The sequence below is a fragment of the Camelus dromedarius genome, chromosome 8, assembly GCF_036321535.1.
Source record: "Camelus dromedarius isolate mCamDro1 chromosome 8, mCamDro1.pat, whole genome shotgun sequence".
NCBI lineage: Eukaryota > Metazoa > Chordata > Mammalia > Artiodactyla > Camelidae > Camelus > Camelus dromedarius.
This window is the reverse complement of record NC_087443.1, coordinates 69982092-70008596: the sequence shown is the minus strand read 5'-3', so window position 1 is coordinate 70008596 and position 26505 is coordinate 69982092. Positions and strand designations below refer to the sequence as shown.

General features: G+C 35.2%; 1 protein-coding gene across 2 annotated transcripts in view; it reads right to left on the bottom strand.

Annotated features, from left to right (window-relative positions):
- The window catches only part of ATRNL1 (attractin like 1), a 631665-nt gene that overhangs the window by 182861 nt on the left and 422299 nt on the right, over positions 1-26505 (bottom strand). For both annotated transcript variants that reach the window (XM_010987217.3, XM_064488470.1), the window contains exon 27: positions 22973-23080. In XM_010987217.3, the coding sequence (XP_010985519.3) occupies positions 22973-23080 (108 nt within the window). The remainder of the gene's footprint in view (positions 1-22972; positions 23081-26505) is intronic.

Below are 26505 nucleotides of genomic sequence, written 5' to 3'. Positions count from 1 at the left end.
GGTCTTCTGACTTCAAATTTAATGTTCTTTGCATTAGAGACTACATTCTTGGTCTTGATTTAATTCCTCTACATTTCTCTTACAATTCTAAAACAACATTCATCCAAGAGATGCACTTGCTACTAAAGTCTAAACCTGATTACAATGAAATGAACCAATTATTTTCCACCAGAAGGAATGCATGAGAGCCAAAATAATTTTCAAAAGATCATATTTAAACATTATCCTGAGGGTGGTAATATTAATTACGTATTTAAAGGTGATATTAAATAATAAAAATATATAGTGAGGTTTCTGTTCCACATTTTTAATGTTTATATGTCTCTTACTATTTTTATACTTCATTTTTTTACTAAAAGGTTCTGGGGAATAATTTTAATTAATTTTTAAAATGTATATATAAATCTGTATGTTCAGATACTACCACAAAGCTATATACAAAAGCAGCCCAGGAAATGACAATGCTGTATTTCTAAGTACAATTAGTAGGACAAAAAGGATTGAATGAGAAGAAAAATAATGAGTTTTCCTTATTTTGGGATTCTTGGTTCATTGTTACAAGTGATAAAAGAGGAAAGAAAACAAAATAGACAAAATAAAAGATAGATACAAAGTTATCGTAACAATATGGTTGAAATCCACTATGTTCTTACATTTGAAAAGTATAAGATGTATTTAGCAAAGTTGTTTCAATAATAAGGTCTTCTCTTTTAGTTTTTTAGACAACATATTAACTAATTGATTAACATACGAACATCGATTTTGCTTCTGAACTCTGTGGTTCAATCCTGAATGATTTACTGTAATATTTGTAACTTAAATCAGTTTCATTGTGATTATATTTAAAATCATCATAGATGCTAATAAACTGCCATATACATTTTATTGTTACTCTACAGATCTATCATTCGAATGTGTATTATGTAAGCTAAAGTACATTTGCATTTGATAAATGCACATTCTGAATCTAGACGGAATGCTCATTTCCAGAATTAAGCTTCCTAAGGGAGAAAACAAAATTTCTGCTTGTGGAAGCTAAACATAATGCTGTGTAATCGATTGGTTCACTTAAAGGCATCAGGCATGCTCCCTTTGATGATAGATTAAGTAAATATGAGAGTAGACAGCACAAACATTATGGGTATTATAAAGCATATTGTAGTAAAGACTATGAAAATTGGTCATGCTTGAGAGCAAACAATATGGACGAAAGTGCTTTCTGAGAAATGTATTTATAAAGAAATTGAGGAAAATGTTTATATTAATTATATAAGTGGTGAATAAATAGTGACATACAGGGTAAATGAAAACCGAAATAGTCTTTAGGCTTTCCTAGAAGCAGAATAGAGTTCCAGACTTTTAAAAATAGCCAAAAGTATCCTACAGGTTGATTCTTCATGTAAAGGAAAACCTCCATTTGCACATGCCTGGAAAAAATCCAAAATGAACAAGAAGAAACTATAATCCCTAACATTGATAACAGAGAGGCAAAAATGATGCAGCTAACCATTAACACTAATCAAATGATTTCTAGATCAGATGAGCAGGATGGCCTCTCGGCCTTCCTTCATTGTATAAAACAGCATTGAAACTTCAAGACCTGGTAGAGAGTGCTTCCACATCACTGCCAGCGGCTCTCGGGCTAGATTTCTGTGTTAAACCACACCAGGAGAACAATGACTGTGCCAGACTCACAGGTCTGACTAACAAAGGTTAGCAGGGACAGCCACTGTAGGAGTGGCTATGTGCCTAGAGGTAGAAAGAATAGGTAGCTATCACTGGCACCCTTTTCTCCTCTGATCTTACTGAATCCCACCTATGATATTCACTCGTTCCTTTGCTCCCTGCTCTGTAAAGTTAAAAATGAGGACATGTCTAGCATAACACAAAGAATGATACTGTACTTGGGTCACATTCACTACACGTGCCTTTGTTAAAATCAGTCCCCTTAATAAGCACGTGGTGAACTTTCAAGAAATCCGAATCTATCCGCAATGTTACCACTGCGGTGCCTGTCCAGCGTTCCAATCTGCAAGAAGGGACCAAAACCTTGATTTCCCTTCTTAACAAAGATACAATAAGAACAAATGCTTTCAGCTATCTGGAAGAAGGAAGCGCTACAGAAAAGAAGGTGTTCTAGCTGCAACTGAAAGGTTCACGGGGACATCATCCTAGTGCCAGCCTGGGACAATGAGTGGACGTGAACTGGAACCTGAAGCTGTTTCCAGTGGCGGGTGACAGGACACACTGGGAAAGGCTGAAAGCTGTGTTTTGTTTCTTTTCTATCTCTGATAACTGTTCCTTATCAAAGTGAATACCAACTCCTGCTGCTCATTAAGGCTGTCATGTTTTTCACAGTCTCATCTGCCTTATAATTGAAATTCTTATTTTACCAGCATTATCTTAGTGTTATTGCTAGCTACGGAATGTCTTGTGAAGACTGCAACATTAAAGTTAATTTGGCCCTACATCTTTGGTAATGGATACTGCCTGGAATATAATAAACTATAGATACTCATACTTGGACTGAAATATGTCAAGGTTACTTCCCCAATTACTGTAGTTTGTCATAGACAGCCCTTAAAATGGTGGACATCATTTCTCACATCTGACTAATCTCATATTGCTTATGGTCTTTTTTGTTAGAGTGGCAAAAATCAGAATTCCTAATGATGTGAAGCTACTTTTTCTTTTCTTTTTTTTTTTATTCTTAATTAAAACCGGTTATGCACTTCAGTTGAGCTTCCCAGTGAGAAAAATTAGATCAGTATTATAATAAGAATTAAGAAAGTACTCCTAGGATTATAGTCAAAGTGTAATTTAAAAATTATAACCTAGTAAATAATAAAATAGATCAAATGACCTATGGTGTTAACATAAGCAGCACCTTCCGTTAAGCAAACCTACAATTCTTATAATTTAATGCCTATACAGTGCTGCTAAAGAAACTACACACACAATATGCTAATAAAGTAAAACCATCTCACTTAATGAGTTTTTATTTCTATTCAGGTGTGATGATTTCCCATTGCTTACTGAATAAAAGCCTGGAATAATACACCTAGCAAATACTTCACATTCTACATATAAATAGGTCAAACCAAAACATTAATAAAAGCTTAGTGATAAATACTAGAAATTAATTTTTGAACTTTAAACATTTAAAAATAGTTATTTTCCATACTAATGTCGATCAAGAGCTCGGAGATTCAATTAAGATTTGATCTTTGCTGCCTGGGATTTGCTTCAAAATAATCACTGGTGGAGCTGGAAGAAAAGGGGGATGGAGGTGAAACAAGACTGGCCATGAGTCATCAATTGCTAAAGCTGGATGATAAAATTCATTTTTCTATTTCTAAGTATGCTTAAAATTTTTTATTATAAGAGTTAAAAATTAATCATGGATATTAATATTTTATTTCTTATTTAATGGAGTTATTTCACTAAAGAGGGCCTCATAGGAAGCTGGAAAAATACAACTATATTATGAAAATGTTTTTCCAAAGTTACATTTCACGATTCTTATTTTATAAGCATTTATTAGGTATTTCCTGCTCTCAGTCTTATAGAATATCCCTCGGTTGATGTCTATGGAAAAAATTAGTATTTGAAGATATGGATACTTATAAATGGATAGGCTGGCTCCATCTATATTGAAAAGAAGTTTAGGTCTCCTCGAAACCAAATACAACAATGATATACCACCATGCACTTATTAGAGTAACAAAACAAAATCCATAAAATCAGCAATACCTAGCACTAGTAAGGATGCAAAGCAACTGAAGCTTTCATATATTGCTGACGGGTATACAAAATGGTAGAGCCACTTTGGAAAACTGTTACTTTTACCAAACAACCCAGCAATTTTACTAATAAGCATTTACCCAAAGAGAAATAAAACATATTTCCATAGAAGGACGTACCCAAGAGTTAATGGAAGTTTTATTCATAATTAGTTCCAGATTGGAAACAATCCAATTTTCTATCATCTGGTGACTGGATAAATAAATTGTGTGCTTCCATAAAATGGAATGCTATTCAACAACAGAACGAACTACTGACACCTACAATGACATGGATGGAGCCTGAAAGCATTATGCCAAGTGAAAGAAGCCAGACATCAAACTCTGCATAGCAAATGGTTCTGTTTATGTGACTTTCCGGAAAAGACAAAACCAAAAATAAATAAATCAGATCATTGGTTGTTAAGGGTTTAGGACAGGTCCCCTTCTGCCATGGGACCGATGGCTGAAGGACATGCAGAAACTCATTCTACATCTAAATTAACGTGGTCACTTACATGGTTGGATACATTTGTTAGAATTGATGTAATATGGTTGAGGCTTCTTATTTTTATAATATACCTTTCAGTATTTTCCAAAGTTCCTATAATTAGAATGTTTTACTTTTCTAACCAGCGGGAGAAACTAACATTAGTTAAACATTAATAACTGATGTTACAACATCTATATTGCGTTGATAATTCAAGAATACACAGAAAAATAGTTAAACAATATGTCAGTAACATGTCAATCATGTTTTCTCCCAGTATTTGATTAAAATGGTGCATATGCATTTATATATGCATTTATGTACTCATACGCTTACCTTTCATTCAATACAGTGAGAGACTGATTAGAGGTATTTAGTTAATTCAATGTTCTGATGGAAAGAGTGATTCTATATTAATCTAACTGTAATAAAATATCTCTATTACTAATTACACCAAAATTAAACTTTCTTCAATGAATCAAATGCATTCTGGGATCTCATGGTGCTTCAGGCTTATTATCATATGCATGAGTTATTATAATACATGGGAGAGCCAGTCGGAGAGAGAAAGGAGCAGCAGGGACAGAAGAGAGGGCGATAATTAAAGGGGGGTGGGGGAACTGATGTCATTCTCCAGTGTAGATTCTAAATATTCTAGAGCACTGACTGTGTATCATAAACATCTTCGTGTTTTCTGGAGTGCCTAGTATAGTGCATACATAGCACATTTTCTTGTTAGTTTTTTTTCCCAAATGAATGGGGTCATCAAAAGTTAATGTACTTCTAATAAAGTGTTCAATGGAACTTCTTGAAATTCAGTTTATATAAAATAAAATCGTTCTACTTTGAGAGTGTACTCCCTAAGAGTTCCCCAAAACATACAGATGCCAAAACATGTATCATTTCAACGAGATCCAAGGGCCATATATACAACACATACTGCAAAAATTCATGTAACTTTGAAAGTAAATATTCTAACAAGAAGGTGTAAGCAAAAAACTGAGGGAGGGTACGTGTAGGGGCAGTGGACAGGCATATGAGAAATGTCTCTATCTTCTTAATTTTGCTGTGACCCTAAAACTGCTCTAAAAAAGTAAGGTTTTCAAAAAGGTCTGTGGGTTTGATTAATACTCAATATTTACTTACACTTCCTCACATAAAGCATGTAAGTCATTTACACTTACTTTTCCTCCTGTATAAAGATATATACATGCACATGCTCAACACAGTGTTCGAACAACGTTTTCCAATTTGGTCACCAGAAGATTTTGCCTGTTCACTCAAAATCACCATCTTTTCTAAAGGAAGTTGTTTTTTCTTTTCTGTTTTATGTAAATTCTGGGACATTGTGTGTGTTTTTAGCGCATGAAAGTGAAGTAAGGAAGCTGCAATATTGAGTGATTAAGCTGCAATATTGAGTGATTAGAACGCAGACCTACTTACTTGAGAATTATGAATACAAAGGCAGAATCAGGCAATTCAATAACTTTATAACTCAAATCTCTTTAAGATCTTAAACACTGAATTTCCCCCTCACACCTAATTAAATTGGTATTCACAAGAGTAGGGAATGTGCTCCTGTGTTAATTTCTGTATTCTCAATGTCTGACATAAAGGAAGTACACAAAAAATGCTACATTAGTAAGTAATGACTTAATTAATTAGTCTCAACCCTCTATCTCTTGAACATCCATCTTGTCGGCCTTTGCCTTCCCTGTCAAACTTCTGGCTCCCGCCCCTAGCAAATTTAAGAGGCTCTCATATTGATATCCCAGCATCTCTCATTAACTTGATTCTCTGTGCTTATTGCCCGTGCTCGTATCCAATCCTGAGTGAACTCTACTACCTGCTTTTGTCACTTCTGATTCTAACTTTAAGATCATTACAAGACAAAGTCATTGTCCTTACTAAAATTTATGCTAAGTTTCTTTGGGTTTTCATTGCTGCTCAGCAATCCTTTTTGTCACCTTAAGATAACGTTTTTCATTTACTTCTTCCTTTATCCATACACTCTTTCTTTTTTATCTAAACTAGAAGAATTAGCTGAATTCTACCAGATATGCAAGTTCTTTCAGGATGAGGGAACAGCAGCAACAAAGACAAAGGCAAGGCACGCTGGGTGGGAACCAAGTTATTGGGGTGGGATGGCAAGAAATGACTGAATAGAAAGGAAAAGACTGTAGGATTATGCAGAAGAGTTTGAATTTTCACTATAAGGGAAGAGGGTCCATTAGGGAATTCTGAGCAATGTGATATGAGCAGATTTGTACGCTAGAAAGATGACTTTGGGAGCAATGTGGGAAAAAGCCTGGAAGAGAAAGGAAGATAGAAGAAGGGAGACCATTAAAAAAGGTAATATAGTAAGATCAGGGAAAAGAACTTGTGACTTGAAATTAGAAAAGTAGTAGTGGGGATGAAGTGATGAAGATACATTTACGCTGTAAGACCGACAGAACCTGGAGAACAGTGTAGAAGGATAAATCTTGGATAACTCAGTTTTCTGTCTTAACCAGCTATCATGGCCTTTCCAACAAGTGTTCTACATTCTTAAGCTTCAACCTTATACCCTCAGCTCACTTTTTGCAGGTGACCTTACTTCTAATATTACCATAGAAAATAAGATCATCAAACGTAAACTATCCATGGAACTGCTCAAAATTCCCTTTAATCTTTTCTTATCATTTTCTTCTCTCTCTTATCTTTCCAAAATTAATCTTTATGCTTGCTCCCTTGATCTTCTCTCCGCTTTTACCTCTCTTCTGTCTTCACATGCATTTTTTTTCCACTTCCATAATTATTCTCTTAGAGGAACTTTCTCTTGGACCTGCCAATTTCTTAAACCACCGTCTCATTTCCTTCCTTCCTTTCAACATTATCAGTTTCAAAAGAGTAGTCCACCCTGGCTGCACCCACTTTCTCATCTTCAGCCCAGTCTTTATGGTCTTGTGTCTGCCATTCAATAGAAACTACTTCCTCAAAAGTCACCACAGACTGAACAATTCCAAATTCTAGCTCCTCTCCATAGTTCTCGGCTTCACTGACTGCTTGTGAAATGGATAACGTCATTTTCTACCACATCCTTTTTAGCATGCCTTCTTTTTCTTAATTATAATGGTCCTAAACTTCAACTTCTCAATTTGTTTCTTCCCCAGTCTGTCATTTAATACTTTCTTTCCTTCAGTATGCCTCCAACATTCTAACTGTAGCAAATTTCCAAGATTCTGTCTCTGATTCTGTTTTCTCTTCTCACACCCATGACTTCGGGCATGTAGGAAGGCACTCCCAGCATTCTGATCCTTCCTTGTCTCTGCCCCAGACTCTATTTCCAAATTTAATCAGCTACTTAGTTCTTTAAATTCTACCTCTTTACAGTTTTCAGTATGTTTGCTGATTACATTTTGACAGCCACTTGTTCAGGGCCTAACTTGCCAGCCTGTTTTTTTTCCTCCATCTCAATTATTCTTCAAAACTATTAATGCTATAAAATGCTGCCTATATAATTTTTCTAAAATCAATCACACAATTCTGCTCAAAAATGTTCTGTGTGATCCTTTAGCATCTCACTAAAATTGACTTCCATAATATGTCCCAACATCTTCCTCCTTGATCCCCACAATTCTTCCTCCTTCAGCTAATCCTGCCATCTCACTGTTTCACACACACACAGCACTTTTGCCTCTTGTCCTTTACTCATACTGCTCCTTTGACTTGTCATGTCTCTGTTCTTCCTCCATCTCAACTCTATCCCTACCTCTACCTATTGACATTTTATTTAAAAGACCAAGAACAACTACTACAATTTCTTTATGAAACATTCAGCAATATACTGAGTTTTAGTATTTTTTCTTCTCTTCTGTGTTTTCACATTAATCCCCCTTTAGCATTAATTATATTATCTATGTACATAATATATATGTATATATGCATATACCCATTTATATATGTACATAAGCATGTATATGTATACATGCACATATAGATGTATATTAGAGGTATTTTTGCATCTTATCTTTCCTATTAGTCCATAAGCCACTAGAAGGTAGTATCTCTTTCATATCCGTCTGTACCGATTTGCACATAGTAAGTTTGGTAGATATTTGTTGAATTATTTTATTATAGTAGATAGAATTTCTTTCTAAGACTAGCTTTCCATTATGAAATATGGAAAAATAAAATTGAGTTATTTTTGTTTTTGCTTCCTGAAATGTGTTGGAGATGAGAAAGTCCTTAAGAAATAACGACTCCTTCTCCATGAAAAATTGCATATAAACTTTACCTATTTGATAGTCTGCCCTATTTTTATATGCTATTAATGGTTAACCCAGTGCATTTCTTCATGAGCCAAAAATTAAAAGAGGCTTAAAGTAAATATGAACAAAATTGTAAGGTAAAAATATGAGCAAAGGTCTCTGGTATGAAAAGGGTAAAACTATAATCCTTGATTTAAAAGAAAATGTATATTAAGATTTAAGGTAAGTTTTCCAATTTAATATCCTCAATTTTGACCTGGCTGCTATTTTATTTTCTAAGAAGCTAAAGTATGAGAACATATGAAAATGTTTACTTAGGTGAAGTATAACATTATTGGTTTCTTGGATTCTACATATAAAATATCTAGCACTACATTTCCAATATCTGAGATTTTACTTTATAAGATTTCTATTTGATTTAACAGCATTTTATGGAATTCTTACAGTCAGTTATTCCTTTGAGAATATGAACCTGATCAGATTGTCTACTAATGCATGTAATGGGAAAAAGGAAAAAATACAAGTTAAATAAGTAACTGATCTTATGTGAAATGTAAGCAAAAAATATATTAAACAGAGCCATAAATTAGGGCAATAACAACTGTCATAGGGAACTACAGCCTAACAAAATATTTAAACAAAAAGCAGAAAATAACTCCTGTGCATTATCAGACACGCAACAAATGCTTCAAGACAACCTAAAAAGTTAGAAAAAAGGGCCAAAAATATCACTAGCTTTTTGTTATTGTTACTGAGTAGCCAGTATTAATTAAGATACTAATGTTAGTTTTATGTTAACACATAAAATATTGGTATTTTAACATATATACAAGAAATGATTGTTAAAAGTATCTGACAGTACTCAAAAACAGCCACTGTGTCTCACAGACTGTGATGCACAATCTATGTGCTTTGGATGCAGCAGATACAAGCTGCCCACAACTTTTTTTTGGGGGGATGGGTTCAATATACTGTCTGTTTTGTCTGAGAATGGGTGAAGGGTAAGCATGGAGGATGGCGTTTGAAATCCAGTCTTCTTCAGTCAGAGCTGGAACACTGTCCCCAAGAACTGCTACACTGTATGACTTTCCAGTAACTGACATTACAGCCTACTTTACACAGCCACTTCTTAACTTGCAGGCTGCTATATAAAAATAGTATAAGCCAGCATCACTTCACCTGTGATATGCTGGTATCCTTAAGTGATGCATAGTGTTCTGCTGAATGACAGCCAATATGAATACAGGTGATGAGGGTTATAAGCTTTTTGTATTTGCAAATGTTTCTGTGTATCATATCGGATGCCACGAAGTGAAACTGAGTTTATCTTTTTGTTGTTGTTCATTTTCATCTTTATTCTCCTCTATCATATTTTATATTCATTTTAAGTGATTTAAGATAAGATGACCATGAAGTTTTATTAGTTCAATGGAAACTTTCATTTATAAAATTTTAATTTTGAAAGTGTATAAAAAATATAAGTATATATCTTTAGCTTTGAACTCACTGAATTCTGAATGAAAGATGCTAGCAATATTTTACTTACAAGTATGGTTAACCTAAGGCATTTGTAAAGCTGTGTATTAAAAAATGAAAACAGATGAGACTTCTCATGCCTAAACATATTATGACTTCTGATTATATTAATTTAGAATGATGCAGATTCCAGTAATTTAAGGAATATATTATATTCATATCATGTTAATAGGTTCTATTCTTATCATGTTCATTCTGAAGAATCAATCATCTTTAATTCTTAATTCATGCTTTGTTCAATAACAAACTTCATTATAATTCCAAATCTTATATTTCTAAAAAAATATATTTTATATTTCTAAAAGAATTTTTGAAAACATTTTCTGCTAAATGGTCTTGATGAAGAAAAGTCTTTTATAATTTTAAAAGAAAGATAAAGAAAATTCTAAATGTAACGGGAATCCTTATCCTTCCTTACTTCAAGAATCAAAGATGTGCCTATAAAAATCTATATATTCTAAATAATTTTCTTAAAATAATAAAGTCTTTGTCTTCTAAAGTATTTGTTACAAGGAATGTGAGATGTGACCTCAACAGTTCCCTTCTCTCTACTGCCGGCTGAAAATCATCTCCTTCTATGAGGCAAATGGCTTTTGTGGCCTTTGGGTGGTCATGTGCAAACAGGGCTTGGGTCCTGTAAAAGTTCTGGTTGAGGGAACTTGTGCCTCAGTGTTACCTCCTGTGGACTGGGCAAGTGCACGGAAACCAGCATGAAGGCCCAGGGTAGGGACTTTACGGAGACTTGGTCTGAAGAGCTCTGTAAACACCAGAAAGAAGGTCAGTACAATCCCTAACAGAGTCTCCTTGGACTCTCTCGTCCCCAAGAGGCTAAGTAAAAGCACAATAGGTGTTCTGAGTCCTCCCTGTCCCTGAGCCTTAGGGAGCACCAGAAGATCCGTAGGAAATTGGTGGCTTGAGTGTTTCTACACCACTAACCCATTTAAGGTAGAGAGAACTCTCCCCACCCCAGCTGCCCGCCACCCCCGCTGGGGTGGCCAAAACTGGACTCTCAAAGTGATGACAATGAAAGTAAGTAGCCAATGCCAGGAGGAGGAGAAGGGCAATCAGGGAGTGACCTGCACCCAGGAAAACAACTGAGCTGCTTGCTGCCGAAGGTAAACTGTAATTTAAGTAGGATCCTCCCACTACAAAATAACCAAGGTCTTTTGAATGCATTGCTGGCACTGCAGGCAGTTAGGGGATGCTCCAAGGCAACCAGCTAAAACTGGAAAGGGGAGCAGAGAGCAGCAAGCAAACAAGAAAGCAGAGCTGCCCTGAGGATAAAAGCTGTCGTAAGTAATTCACAAGGCGAGAAAGCTTAGCTTGAGATCCCTGCACTGTGCCAGGGGCCCGGGAAGAAAAAGGTTAAAGAGTAATGGCAGGTCTTGGTTTCTGGCAGAAGCAATACTCTATGGAGGAAAGCATTCTTTATTTAGGTCTCTAGAAAACCACAGATTAAGATCAAACAAATAGGAACTCACAGGGACCACCAAACACACAAGGAAGTAAGCCGTAGTGAATGCGCTCACAGAAATAAAGGATAGATTTAGATTTTCCATATTGGAATGGTCAGATACAAAATAAAAATAATCATGTTTGGACTAAAATATGAGATGGTAATAAAAAAAACTAACAAGCAAGAAGAGACTTTCAAAAATTGCTAAGCAGATTTGAAAAAGAACGGAGTAGAATTTTTAAAAATGAAAAAAACATGTGTTGAAAGATTTCCAATGGCTGGGGTAGAAAGCAGGTTATAGACTACTAAACAAAGAATTAGTGAATTGGAACAAGGTTTTGAAGAAATAAGCCAAAAGAAACAGAGAGAAAGGAGACGGAAAACACAAAACTGAGAGATTAAGGGATTGCAAAGATGGGATGAAAAGATTCGACATCTAATCAGAACCTTAGGAGAACAGAGGAAATCGAAGAGAGAAAAATTCAAAGGGATAGCAACTGAGAATGCTTAGAAGTAAACAAAGACTGGAATCCTCAGACCTAGTAAGCACAAAATATACCCAGCAGGATAAATACACATAAATTTACGCTTAGGAAAATCATGGTAAAACTGCAGAACACCAAGGGTGAAGAGATTTTAAAAGCCATTGGTTAGAAAAGCTAGATGAGCTACAAAAAGATGACAATGACACTGTTAGAAGATTTCTCCATTGTAACAATGGAAGCCAAAAGCCAGAACAATTTTCATATAAACACAATGTTTGACTATGGCACTCCCACTGCAAAATAACTAGCTGCTTGATAAAGTGTATTTCCAAAGCATTTCCTAGATTGTAAGCCATGGGGATGCCCCAAGGCATTGGGTGAAACTGAAGAGGGGAGCAGTGAGCAGCAAGCTGAGCTCATTTTATCATCAGAAGGTATGGGCTAAAGGAATTTCTAAAGATAACAGGAAGACGGAAACTTATTTTGGAAGGAAGCTCTGAATGCAAAGAACGGTGAGCAAAGAAAACAGTGAATATATAGGAAAATTTAAATACACATTGATCATGTAAAACAACAACAATAATCATGATGTTTAATTCCAGGGATGACAGAACTCACAGGACTAGAAATAAGATAACTACGACGCTTAAGATGAAAACAAGATTTAAATTGTTTTCAGGATCTTTTAATGTTTGGAAAGAGGAAGAAATAAATGTTCACTAATTTCAGACTTAAACCATGCCGGTGACAATTTTAAGAGTAATCACTATAAAAGAAGAAAGAGTGTGAAACATGAAAATCACCTGAGGACAAATACTGATTTCTAAAAATCTTAATTCAAGAGAAGGCCAGCAAACAAGGAAAAACAATTAAAAATTCAGAACAAATGGAAAGCAAGGGCAATTCCTGAAAATTACGAAGCCAGTTTGATCAATAGAAAAAAAATATAGAGAAAATATAACATTTTAATAGCAATATCCAGAGGGGAAAATATTTGTAAAGGAAAATTGTAAACATTTAATATATGTGATTTATAAATAAGAAGTAAAGAATATTCCAATAGAAAGATGGAGAAAGATACTGAAAAAGTTATGAATCATTTTTAAACTTTCTATAATGTAAAATTTCTTGTCTAATTAGATTACTATTAATAAATGCTGTTAAAACAGAAGAGGACATGGAAAGAGTAGTCAATAAAGTGAACTAAGAGAAATACAAAGAGATAAAATGAAACTGTTAGAGATAATATGAAAATATTTGAATTTACTAGTAATAAGAAATCTGATGGAGAAGATAACATTTCATGTATCAAATTAACAAGATTATTTTAAAAATGTTTTTAAAATATTTTGACAAGGATGTAAGAAACCATGAATGTAAAGGTAGTTTGAATAAGGACATTTCTGGAAAAAAATAAGCAATATATCTCAAGACCAATAAATGGTCATAATTTTTGATCTAGCAGTTTGTCTTTTATGGGTTAGGATTAAGAGTTATGTACAAACATTAATTATAGCCTTATTTATAAAAGTGTGAAATTAGAACCAAACTAACTGAAAATAAAGCAGTCAAGTAAATAATGTTACTACAAAACAATTAACGTGGCATTTAAAAATAAAACTTAGAAGTGAAAAATGTTCTTATTATAATATTAAGTGAGAAAAACAGAATGCAAAAATTATATATAGAATATACTTTCAATTTTGTAAAAATACATATCAGCAAGATGAAAATGCTGCTGGAAGGAAATAAAAGTTCTGGCAGTGGATATTTCTGGGTGCTGGTGTGTTTTAATTTTAATTTTGATAATTTCTGTATTTTTCTACAATGATTTCTTAGTTTTATAATCAGAATTTTAATGGTAAACATTAATAAAATAACTAAAATATTAAGTATTACAAGGGAGCTATAAAACTCTGAAAACAAGAAACCTAGGAAACGCTCAGGCCAGCCATTGGAATGACTGTCCATGAAGATGGCAGGCCAGGAATGAAATGCCAGAGGGGCCACTGGCTGTGCCCATCAGCAGAGAACTGGGCTCAGGCTGCTCTGGGAGCAAAGCCAGCAATGCTCTTAGTATGAGAGATGCTCACTGTGTCCGGCCTTGATTTGAACAATGTGCCTGTCACCCTGGCCGAGAGGTTTCTTATGCAGTGTACTAGGCTGAAATGTCTCTATTATTCACGACTATATGAGAACCTGGAATCAAAAAATACTACATAAATGTTAAGTAACTATGCTTATAAATAGCTTTACAAGAAAAAATATTCCATAGGTACATTGGGGCCTAAGATGTATGCTCACTCTGACCTAAAAGCAGTATGTTTAAGAATAATAGGAGAGAGAAACTCTTGAGCCAGTCTGAGATTCAGACCCTGTTCTTGCTCTATAGTTACTAAACTGTGATCTTGAACAAAGATCATAAGCTCACAGAGCCTTAGTTTCTTCAACAGTAAATAGAAAGAACAAAACCTGCTCTGTATTTTATAAGACTGACCTAAGGCTCAAATGAAATTGAGACACTATATGTAAATGAATTTTGAAAAACACTATCTTAAACTCAATTTAAACATTTCACTTGTTCCCATGACCTAGGAAGATCATGTCCAGACTCCTTACCTTGGCGTATAAATCCTCATTTCTATTGTCTGAAACGCACACTCTAGTGCAGTCTTGATGAACGCCTAGGTACCAATACTTGTAGACTATAACCCAATGGTCATTTACATTTTCAAAAATTGAAATGTGGATAAATTAATTATGGTGGGGTAAAAGGTAACAGGGCAGTCCTGACTATGTATAATATGCAGAAGAGTTTTTGTTTCCTAAAACAGAAATGATGATTGAAAATATTCATTTTGAATAACTGGCAGAATTTCAAGCCCCAAAATATGCAGTAAATATAAGGGTCTAAAAATTAAGAGGAAAAAAACCCACATTTTATACTCTTGCTTTATTGTTATTTTTATTTTTCCCTTGTTAAAAAAAGCAGTGCATGCCATTACAGGCCAATACATGTTTGCAACTATTATTAAGAATTTATTAGACCAGATTCTTTTCAATGTTTATCAAAAATCATATCACAATGTACCTACCATTTTGTAAAATATAACAAAATTAACTAACAAATCCTTTATTTTTGGCCATTAGAGTGGTTTCCAGTTTTTCAGTATTAGAGGTAGCAAGTTAAGAATGATTGGCTTAAAAAATAGAATTAAAAATACACACTAAGAATAATATCCCTGCAGAAATTGTTAGTGACACTTAAGGACTCATACAAGTTTATAAAACTGCCAACGTCCTCCCTCCTTCCTTCCCACCACTACTCTCCCCAAAAGACCAAAAGTGGGGAAGGCACATTTTCAACATCATCATCATTTCAACCTAAAAGTCTGTAAATTGTTTCTGATCAAACTGTAAGCTACACATTTAGTGTGATGTCAGATCTAACAAGCCTACCTGCTCTAAGTCACTTACAGGGCACTAGGTGCCTTTCCCTCACTTTCTCATGGTTTCTATCAGTTACTTAAGAAAAGCACATATTTTGTTGAGAGGATACACTGAGAGAGAATGGGACTCCTGTTCCTCCCCCTGAATAGATACAAGAGCATCAGAAGTTCTCCAGCTATTACAGTGCCAGTTAAAGAGAAAAAAATCATGTCCTATCTTTCTTTGTGGACCTTTTAAACATAAAGTCACTAGAAGAACTTTCAAAATGAGAACATTATATTCATAATGACTTTAAAAACACAGTCCAGAATCTAACCACCTCTCATCATTTCTGCTGCTATGACCTGGGGCTTGCCACCATGATCTCTCACCTGGATTCCTACAGCAGCCTCCTAACAAGTCTCTCTGCCTCTACCCTTGCCCCTAGTAGCAGAAACTCCGGGTTGATTTCCACCTGCCTCAGTTACCCGGTTTTCCACTAATTTCCGATGCCACAGCCTTCATGTCTTTGCCTCCGGGGTTTCTCAGCCTCCTGAGAATTGGCCCTCAACCAGTGACTGGAGGGAGTTGGGGGACAAAACCTCAGCCCCACTGCCCCTGGTGTCTGTAATCTGACATGCATTTTACCCTGACCCCCAGAGTCTCCCCACAGGGATTAAACCCCAGCTGTCCATGGTGTTGTTGGCTGCTACCCATTTCCTTTCTTATGGTTCCACTTCCCTACTGGCAGGATCTTCATTCTCAAATGAAGCAATTCCTTGTCTTGGCATCTGCTTCTCAGGAAACCGTACGATGACATCACCCTTCAAACTTTCTCAACTCAAAAGGCAGAGCCATCTTTTTAAAAGCAGATTATGTCAGTTCTCTCTCAAAAGCCTTCAAATGGCTATCTCCTCTTCTCTTAGAATTGAATGTCACAATCTTTACAAAAGTCTTTACAGAAGGCCCTACATCATCTGTCTCCCCTCTCACCTGCCCCCACCCCACCCCGCCGGTCCATGAACTTGCCCGTCATATCCCGTCTTAGGCCCTTGCTCCCGCCATTCCCTCAGCCTAGAACGCTCCTTCCCTGGGAATTGGCTCCCTGATTAACTCCTTCAGCTCGTTCAAGCCCTCCTCAGCTCACAGCTTCTCCACGAGGTCACCCTGACCACCACCCTACTCAGTACAGCACACTCTCCCTGACCTGCAAAGCTCTCCCAAAACCCTTAGCCTGCTTTATTTTTTCTTTTTCCGTTGCACTCACCACCTTCTAACATATTAAATAACTTATATTCCCTGCTAGAATATAAACTCTACAAGGACGGGGCTCTTTGTTGTGTTCCCTGATGTTTCTTAAGTGCTTGGAACAGCGCCTGACAAGTAAGGAGCATTCCATAAAAATCTGCTAAACAATTACCATAACTTATCATGTTCTTGCTTAGTGGAAGAAAAATGATACATATATACTATATGGGTCACACATTCACCATAAAAATAACCCTCCCTTTTAAGGTAAGTTTGAAAACAGCTAATAAATTGTGTTTATATATAAATTTATATTCTAAGTGCATATATTAAGTTTTAATAATGTATTTTAATTTGTAGCTATAATTTCGAAAGATACAATGATTCAGACTTGCTAACAGATAATACAGAGGGTGCTGATTCACCATAGTTTTTTTCACTCACAAAGAGTTTTCCACCTAGGGTTTACACAGAGTTCCTGTAAAGACTGAATACCTCTCATTCATTAAAAAAAACATAATTAACTTACATATAAAAATTTTCAGGAACACATCTACTTCGTAGAACAGGACGTTTTGGTGCACGGTGGTACACGATTATCTACAGATGTGTCAAAGGTACTCAATTTCGTATTATACCTTACATTCTCCCCTTGCCTGTTCGGGTGTGGAACTCAGAACAACACATAAATGTCCAATTTAATTTAAAAGAAATCCATTCCTTAAATTACCACATTACGAATACTCAATGAATATTTACAGAACAGTAATAGGCAGCTAACCTACGGCTTTGAGTAGAATTTAAACACTGAATTTTAAGAAAACCCAGCAGAGGAACTTTAAAATTACTTTGATTTTTAGGTTTAAATAAAATCCTCAATGTTATTTCAGAATAGACCAGGGCTTCAGAATTCACTGTGCAAGCAAATCGGTAAACCACTTCATGTTAAGTTATGTATATAAAAAACAGAGATTTGGAGCAGCTTTCAGTGTACTGTGACAACGGAAAATAAATCTCACATATAAACGTATGTGCACATACCTGTAGGTGTACAAACAGATAGATAACTTCTATTTAGTAGTAATTGTTACAGAATGCTTAGCAAAGGAGAAAATAAATTATAATTATAAACCTTATGCTTTTACCTTCATTATCTTCTAAAATATGTCAAAGGAAGAAATTAGCAGGCAGCTGCTAAGATTTACTTCTGATGTTTAATTCTTACAAGAAGAAGTAAACAATTTAAATTCTAAAAAAAATGTACTGAACAATATTTTCAACTTGAATTTTAAAAAAAATGCTAAGTTGTTGACTTATTTGAGATTATTAGACATATATGGCTATAGGGAGTTTTAAATATCAGAAATCATAATTATTTATCAAGATGAAGGAAATCTGAAAATGAATTTAGGATCTTGAGCAGGGGGGATAAAGGTACTCATTTAACAAAACTGTAATCTTAATAAAATGAATGTTAAAATACTATGTATTGCCCCAAATTGATCTATAGGTTCAACACAGTCCCTATCCAAGTACTAGCGGGCTTCTTTGCAGACATTAACAGACTTATCCTAAAATTCATGTGGAAATCCAAGGGACCCAGAAGATTCAAAGAATCTTCAAAAAGAATAAAGTTAGAAGACTCATAGTAATCAAGATAGTGTGGTACTGTGACATGACAGACCTGTGGATTAAGGGAATACATTGAGAGTACAGAAATGATATCTCACTTTAATGTTCAGTTGATTTGTTAATGAAAGTCCCAAGATCACTCAATGGAGAACGAAAGCCTTTTCAACAAGTAATGAAAAATTACCGTATGATCCAGAAATTCCGTTCTTAGACACACACAAAGACATGAAAACACTCCCCACACAGAAACCTGTACACAAATGTTCACAGCAGCATTTTTCAAAATATCCAAAAAGTAGAAACAACAGAGGTGTCCATCAACTGATGACTGCATAAACAAAATATGCTATATCAATAAAATAGAAATATTACTTGGCAATAAAAAAGGAATAAAGTACCGACACATGCCACAACATGAGTGAACCCTGAAATCATAATGCTAAGTAGAAGAAGCCAGTCACAAAAGACTGCATATTATGTAATTCCATTTATATGAAAATATATAAGAGGAAAACCTATATAGAAGAAAAGTAGATTAGGGCTTGCTTAGAGCAGAGGGGGAGGGTGGCAAGTGGCGAGGGATGACTGCTAAAGGGAGTGGGTTTCTTCTGGGGATGATGAAAATGTTCTAAAATTGATTTTGCTGATGGTTACATAACTCTGCATATACTAAAAACCATCAAATTTTACAATTTAAATGAGTAAATTGCATGGCTTATGAATTACACTTTAATAAAGCTATTTCCAAAAAATCAACAATTCTATACATTGATAAATAGAACTTGATTCCCAGATAAAAAGGGCTTTCTAAACGGGCATATTCAGGTAAGTATTTTTTTTTTCCTTTGACATTTTGAACTTCAGTTTTGGAAAAGAAGAGGCACAAAAGAAATAGAGGCGCACCAGTTATTTATGTAACTGAATAATAATAATAAAACTGAGAAAAATAATAATACAAGCATTAACATAATGCTTTATGGAATAAAAAAGCACCTGCACATATGGTCCTGCAGCCAACAAATGACAAACCAGAATGAGTCCCTTGTCCCCTCCCCTGAGTTAACACAGAGATAACATATAAGAAATAGGAAAGTTGATGACTCTCAGGGCATACTCAGCAATCAATGCAAAAGCTTGAAGAAACACTTGGAAATGTGGAAAATGACTAGGACTCTTGTAGGGAGTAAACGGCGGCCTGCAATGGGAGAGTGCCCGAGTTCACATTGTCCTCGGTGGATAGATGCCTACCCTGCCGGCTGCAGGGCAGAAAATCAGAAGGGCCAGCCCGGTGCCAGCCTAAGGCTGGGAACCAATGGCAGGGTAGCTCTAGAGCTCAGCTGGAGTGAAGAACCCCCTACAGCCACCCAAGCAGGAGGCTGGACAACCCCCAAGCACTCACTTCTCCCCACCTCAACTGCTGACCTGGCGACTGCATCCGAGGGAGGCTCCCGTCTGATAAGAATAATGCCTGAGAAGATAGAAAGTTCTCTGTAGTGACAGGGACACCTCTGGCAAATGAGCAGCAGTGACAGAGCCCAGATTGTACTCTACCAGCCGCTTCCTCACCTCCAGCCACTAAATCACCCCTAAGAGCACAGCCTAGAGTCAAGCATTGCATTCTTCTTCTTAAGTGGATCTTAATAACTCAAATAAAATCCATTTTCACAGAAAAAATGAAAGTAAAAACTATGAGCATAAGCAACGTGAAAAATAGAAAAATGAAAACAATCTCTACCAAAGGAAGTCAAATATGAAACAATATTTAAGTTAAATGTAGTAAATTGTTTCATAAAACAAAGGGGGTATTAGAAATATGAAGCATCTACAAGCAACTGTCAAAAAATCACTTGGAAGTATTAACAGCAAATATATAATTATTGAAACAAAGTCAATGAGTGGGTTAAATAACAGAAAAGATACAATCTAAAAAAATTGGTATACTGGAATGCCAGGTTGAAGTATGTTCCCAGAAGCAATGAGAAAAGATTTTTTTTAAAGTGGAAATAATGAGAGAAAAGCTAAAAAATACAGATGGTAAAAAAGTATCAAGAGTATCTAACAGGAATTCCAGAAAGAGAGAGAATAGAGTAAGAAATGCTTAAAGAAATAGTAAAAGATTAGCCAGAATTGCACAAAGTTATAGGTCTACAGATTTAAAGGGTGCACAGAGGGCCAAATAGGACAGTATTTACATAGCAGGGAGAAATTTAAGAACATTGAAAAACAAGAGGAAATCATGAAAAATTCCAAAAGGAAAATGGAGATAATTTATAAATCCAAAGAATCAAACTGAATCAGACTTGAGACAATAAAGGAATATCTTTAAAGTTTTGAAGAAGAAAATTTTGAAACAAAATTTTGTATCTCATTAAACTGTCATTTATATGCGAGGACAACTGATAGGCATTTAAGGTCTCAAAGAGCATGCTACATAAAGTTTCTTTAGGAAAAAGTATCTTGGAGGATTTACTTCAGTGAAAAGGGAAAAAGAAATGTGTGAGCGAGCAGCTGGATACAGAAAAAGTAAAGGACGATAAAGAAAGTTATTTGTTATAAAAATTGCCTTAATACAGAAAAAAGTGTATCTATAATGCATGGATCAAAAATTCCAGGCAGTATTAACACAGGGTGGGAGGAACAGAGACAACTGAGAGCATGCTAAATATTAACTGTGAGTTGAGATGAGCAGGACAGGTATTTGTATGAATAAGCTTTAGACACGGACAGGGAAAGGTCACTCTGTCTATGAACCTTGATAAGTAAGGGGTGACTACCAAAACATAGATAAAGAATATGCAATACTTAGTTTAGTAGAAGAAAACCAGTTTACTCCAAAGAAGCTGGGATAAAAAGAACTAAAAAGAAGCAAGGCTAGTAACAAGTGCCATGACCAACACACATACACACAATTGAGAAGCTAAAATCAGCCTTGGTAGAACAGTAATTACTGTCAGTGTAAACAGATTAAACTTACCCATCAACAGACAAACAGAGTAACCAGAAAAATAAAAAGCTAACAGTCTTTTCTACGACAGATAGGTGTAAAACAAAAGGATACAGAGAAGTTGGAAATAAAGGAATAAAAGAAGGACTACCAGGCAAATATAAATGAGAAGAAAGTAGAGGTAGAACTTTTTCAACTCTACAAAATGAATTTAAGTAATAATAAAGAAATAAAATCTGGGAAAAGACAAAACAGCAACAGGGTGATTATGAATGCATATACACCTGGCAATACTTCCCTGAACACTATGAAGCAACAACTGACCACTATGACAACACAAATGCATGTTTAGTATTTTTGTTCCTTCAGTTTACGAGCTGTCTAGTTCTTTGATTATTCTTTTTCCTCCTTGGCCTACGTGTGTACTTGTTTACATTCACTTTCCTCTTGTGACTTGAATTTTAGCAATATTTGAGAACATTTAAACAGCTGAGGAGAAAAAGGAAATTAGATTCAAACAGTTCAGGTTTTCTATCTGTTAAAGGTTTTGTACCAAAGTTATTTGAAACTAAGCACCAAAATGAAATTAGAGCACTTTGTAAAATTAGAAATTAAGAGTACTTCTCCCTATGTAATGGAAGATATACCCATAAATTTTCTAATGTTTTAAGCTTCCATGGCAACCTGTGACCTAGAGTAGTGAAAAATCAAGTACACAAAAGCTAAAAGAATTTCACAGAGAAGTGTCCTTTAAAAACTAGTCTTGTGTATAGCATCCATGAGGTCTGGTTTAGTTTTATTTATTTTTTTTTTCAGAATAACCAAAAATGCTATAGACAACATCAATTATATTTGTACTCAGGTTTTGAAGGAGTCTATTTTTATATTCCTTGCTTTCTTTGAAGAAAGCAATGTCTGAAAATAGCAACATGAAGTTAGTCACATGAGGGCATTTTTTAAAAAGTAAATTAAATATTTCAACACTACAGTGTTTTTTAATCCTCCTACTTAAACATCTTACCACATATGAAATACAAATTTTTTAAAGTATGCAATGAAATTACTATGCTTCAAAATGCTTTGATTAGTCACTAATCCCAATCTGTGGATTATTACTATTTTCAGAAACCATTTCAAGCATTATTTCAAGATTCTAATAACACATATACTTGCACATAATCATTTCTCTTTCTCCATACTCTATTTCTGCATTTGCAATAAAAGAATATACTAATATAGCCATTACCACAAATAAAATTACTCACTATATTCTATAATTTTCAACATTCAAAAACTGAAATGATGTAATTAAAAATGCAACCCATCTCTACCCACCTTTTATAGCCAACTTTGTTAATAAAGATAGATGTGAATTGTTAATTGAGGGGCATTGGGCATTCCAAGGACTAAATACAGACACTTTGTTTCTTCCATCATAGCTGTATCTTAAATTCCTTCACCGCCTACCTGTCAGGGAAAGGCCACCAGGTGAGCAGTCTGTCACTCTTGCCTAGGCTAATAGATTCTCCAGTGGCTTTTGTTACAGCTCATGTCATACTATTAAAAAACTATGTGCCTTGAAAATGGCATAACATATGTAGCTGAATCTTGTCAACTGTAGATAATCAGACTCCGTTTGGCTTCACAAGCAGATGCAGATTAGAGAAGTAATGTAAATACGCACATCACAGCGGTCCCCTTTCGGCACCGCTGTTCCTACCTCTAATGACCCTCGCAGGAAGTCTGCTTGTTCCACTCCCACTTCCAGGGCTACGTCAACAGAAGCAAAGGGACGGCTGGCCATCTGCTGTCGTTCCCGAAGCAGTTGCTGGAGGGGGTTAAAAACGATTCGTTTTAAAGTAGGTTTTAAAACACATTGAATTCAACAATATCTGATTCCATTTTGAACAAAGGGCACTCAAAATGTGAAATCACCTAATACACATTTCCATGTCTAGATCACTAAAAGTGAAAATTATTTTCTCCCCTTGGCCTGGGTTATATTTCCTTAGAGGCTTTAAACGTATGTCAACTACAGAGCACTTTCCCCCGACCTCCATCCCACAGGCCTAATGAAATGTACTCAAAAGCACTTTGAAAACTTCAGGCGAGAGGTGCTACTTAAGTAAAAAGTGCTATTACGATGATGGGTATGCCAATGTTTCCCTCTCAAAATGACTCGAGATTTTGTCTTAGCTGAAAGCAAGTAACAGTAAACATATTTAAGAAAATGTAATGGAAAGTTGTCAAAATGCATTAATAGAAATTAAAGGAACGTATACCTGCCAAGACTAAGTCTTGTAAGTCATCAACATCCCCTGTCAATTGCTATCGAACCAGCAGGAATTGTTACTGGCGGTGTTTTTAACTTTATTCAAAGCCTCTGTGTTCACTATTCAAAATGAGGAATGATTCGTAGGTTGCAGAAATTTTGTGCCAAGGCTTCCAAAGCACTCCCAGATATTTGTTCCTTTCTCCCTGTACCTCTTCTGGACTTTGCCCAAACTAAAACCAATAAACCAGCAAGTTCCAACCAAGTACCAAGCTAATTTATATTTCTGTCTCTCCTTGTAATTATAATATTCATTAAGTCATGATAAGGAGAAATTGATGACCTGCACTAGATATTGCAAATCTTGCCTGTCTCACTCTATACAGCTAATAAAATTATTATTAAATATTAAAAGTGGATGAGCGATGCAATTAAATACTCTTTCAAATGAGAAGAAAATCACATCATTGAAGAAAGGCAAAATCCTTGAACACAATGAACGGCTTCATTATTCACAAAGACTTTTCAAGATTCACGGGCAGTAACTTAAACATTAACAACTGGTCTTTGAATGTAAATGCATGTAGACCGTGATGCATCATTCATAAAATTCCCTTTCAGAGGATGAGGAAACAAAAGCCAACACCTGATGGCAGTTTATTATTTAACATTTTTATTTTAACGCTTGTGGCACAGCAGTGACAGTGTTTATGAAATGAGCATCTAAAATATAATTTAAGGCCTTTCTTTGTTATTTTTAAAGAGAGAACAACCACTTGCTGATATGGGATAGAAATAATACAATTACTACTTAGTAATAGTTTAAATTCTTAAATCGTATATATTTTTAGAAACAATGAAGACATACCAAAAACATATTCAGAGTAAAAAGTAAATATGACCTAAACCAACGAATTATTCACTTTAATATAAACTCAGAATTGTACTATTAAAAATACAGCTGCTGGCAAACAGAATCTCATTTGTGCCTCTCTCAATAGGAGTGGCCAACTGATCTGAATATTGTGTCTATGCAAAATGCAAACTTAAAGTTACTCCAAAAACCAAGGCATACGAAGTGTACAAGACACCATGCTCTTTGTCTTTGGTAAAAATATAAACACACACACATACAAATACACAAACTACCCTTCTTACAGTAATGTACAAAAGCCTTGAGAAAATTATAAGTTCTAGTTTGGGTCTGAACACAATTTTCTAACATTGATATTAACGTTTATTCATTTGTTTTAGTTCTCCCTCGCTTAAAAATGGCATCTCGTATAACTAATTTTTTAACAAAATGAACAGCTTTTGTTTCCTCATCTTACCCTTTACCTACACCAAAAAATTAAATGTCTACAAAGTATAATTAATGAATACTCAACCACAAATTGTCATATAAATCTATAAGTATTCAAAATTCACTGTCTTGGACAAAGAATAGATTATTCTGGAAAATGGTATGTTATTGTGACCCCCAACACTCCTAATAAAGAAAATGAGTAACTGCCTGATACCTGCATTCATTTTTAAAAAATTTATTGGTAGAATACAAAAGTATTTTAAAAGATTTCAGTTTGTCTTCTGAGCTTTGAGTTTCCAATACTTTTTTAGAACTGAATGCTTACTACAGTACTCTTTGCAAAGAAGGAAAACATTGTGGTTGTCCAGGACCGTAACACTAGTTCATAAAACAAGACATGGTAAAACAAAAATAATTAGAGCACAAGATCCTGTACAGTGAAGGATACAAGCAGGGAATCAGCCAAATGAATTCGCTCCGGGTCACTTAGCAGAGGGCTAGTTTGAGGACTTTGGCTGACATACTGAGATCCTGACTTTGGGAAACTAACGCGAAGGTTCTGACTGAGAAACTGAGGAAGGGTAAATCATTTTATCCTAAAGCACTCTTGATTTGATATGATGGCCCTAAAATAATAAAATGGAATACAGTGAATGTCTCTTTGCTGCTAAGGCCCTGGCTCTGAGCCACGTCCTTCGCAACTGCCCTCCTACTTGCCAGTTAACGTCTGCATGCGTTAATTCCCAAATTTTGCCCCCTCTATGTCAGAACAAAGGAGACGTGAACAATATGCTTCCAACTTAAATTTTGTCAAAATTTAGTGTGACTACTGACAGGCAACATAGACTCTGGAGTTAGAAGGACCTGTGTTTAAATACCAGTTTTTCCACTTTGAGCCTAACCAAATTACTTAGACCTCTCTAAGCCTCAAATTTTCTCATCTGCAAAGTCAGCTGTTAGTAGTGTCTGCACCTACCCCTATACCTCAGAGGACTTGTTTTGAATCCCAGCTTCTCCATCTATTGGAGCATCATCAAATTATGTAGACCTTTCTAAGGCTTTTTCTTTCTCTCTATAAAATGGGAATAGCAATCATAATACCCTAAGATTGAGACTAACGAGATAATGCACTTGGACTGTTAGACACAGAGGCTGGTGCATTGTGAGGACTCGGTGATAGTTCATTGGTACAATTATTATGTTAAATTTCAAGCACTAATTTTATCTTTAAAGATGGCACACTAATTGCCACAGGCCCATTTTCTTCTGCACTAGTGACACATTTTGCTCTATTAGTCTCCCTTTTAACAAATGTTGCAAATTTATGAGACAGTTGGAAAATGTCATGATTGTGGTAAAAATGAATTCAGATTTGGAACTGCTTTCTGCCATGTGTGACTAAGAATGATAAAAACTCAACCTAAAAATTATGAGGAAACACAGAGTACTTCCTTAAGAACTTTCAAAAATTAATTTATTTTGTGAGTGTGACTTTTATATAAAATGACGTTGAATATTTTTACATGGAAAAGAAGCCGTATAACAGATGATCTATTTTATAACAAACCTGCTATTGCCAAATTATTCAACAGAAAGCCAAAAGAACAAATTGATTGTAATACAATACATTATAGTCATGCTGCCATAAACATTATTGTGATGAACATTGTAAAAT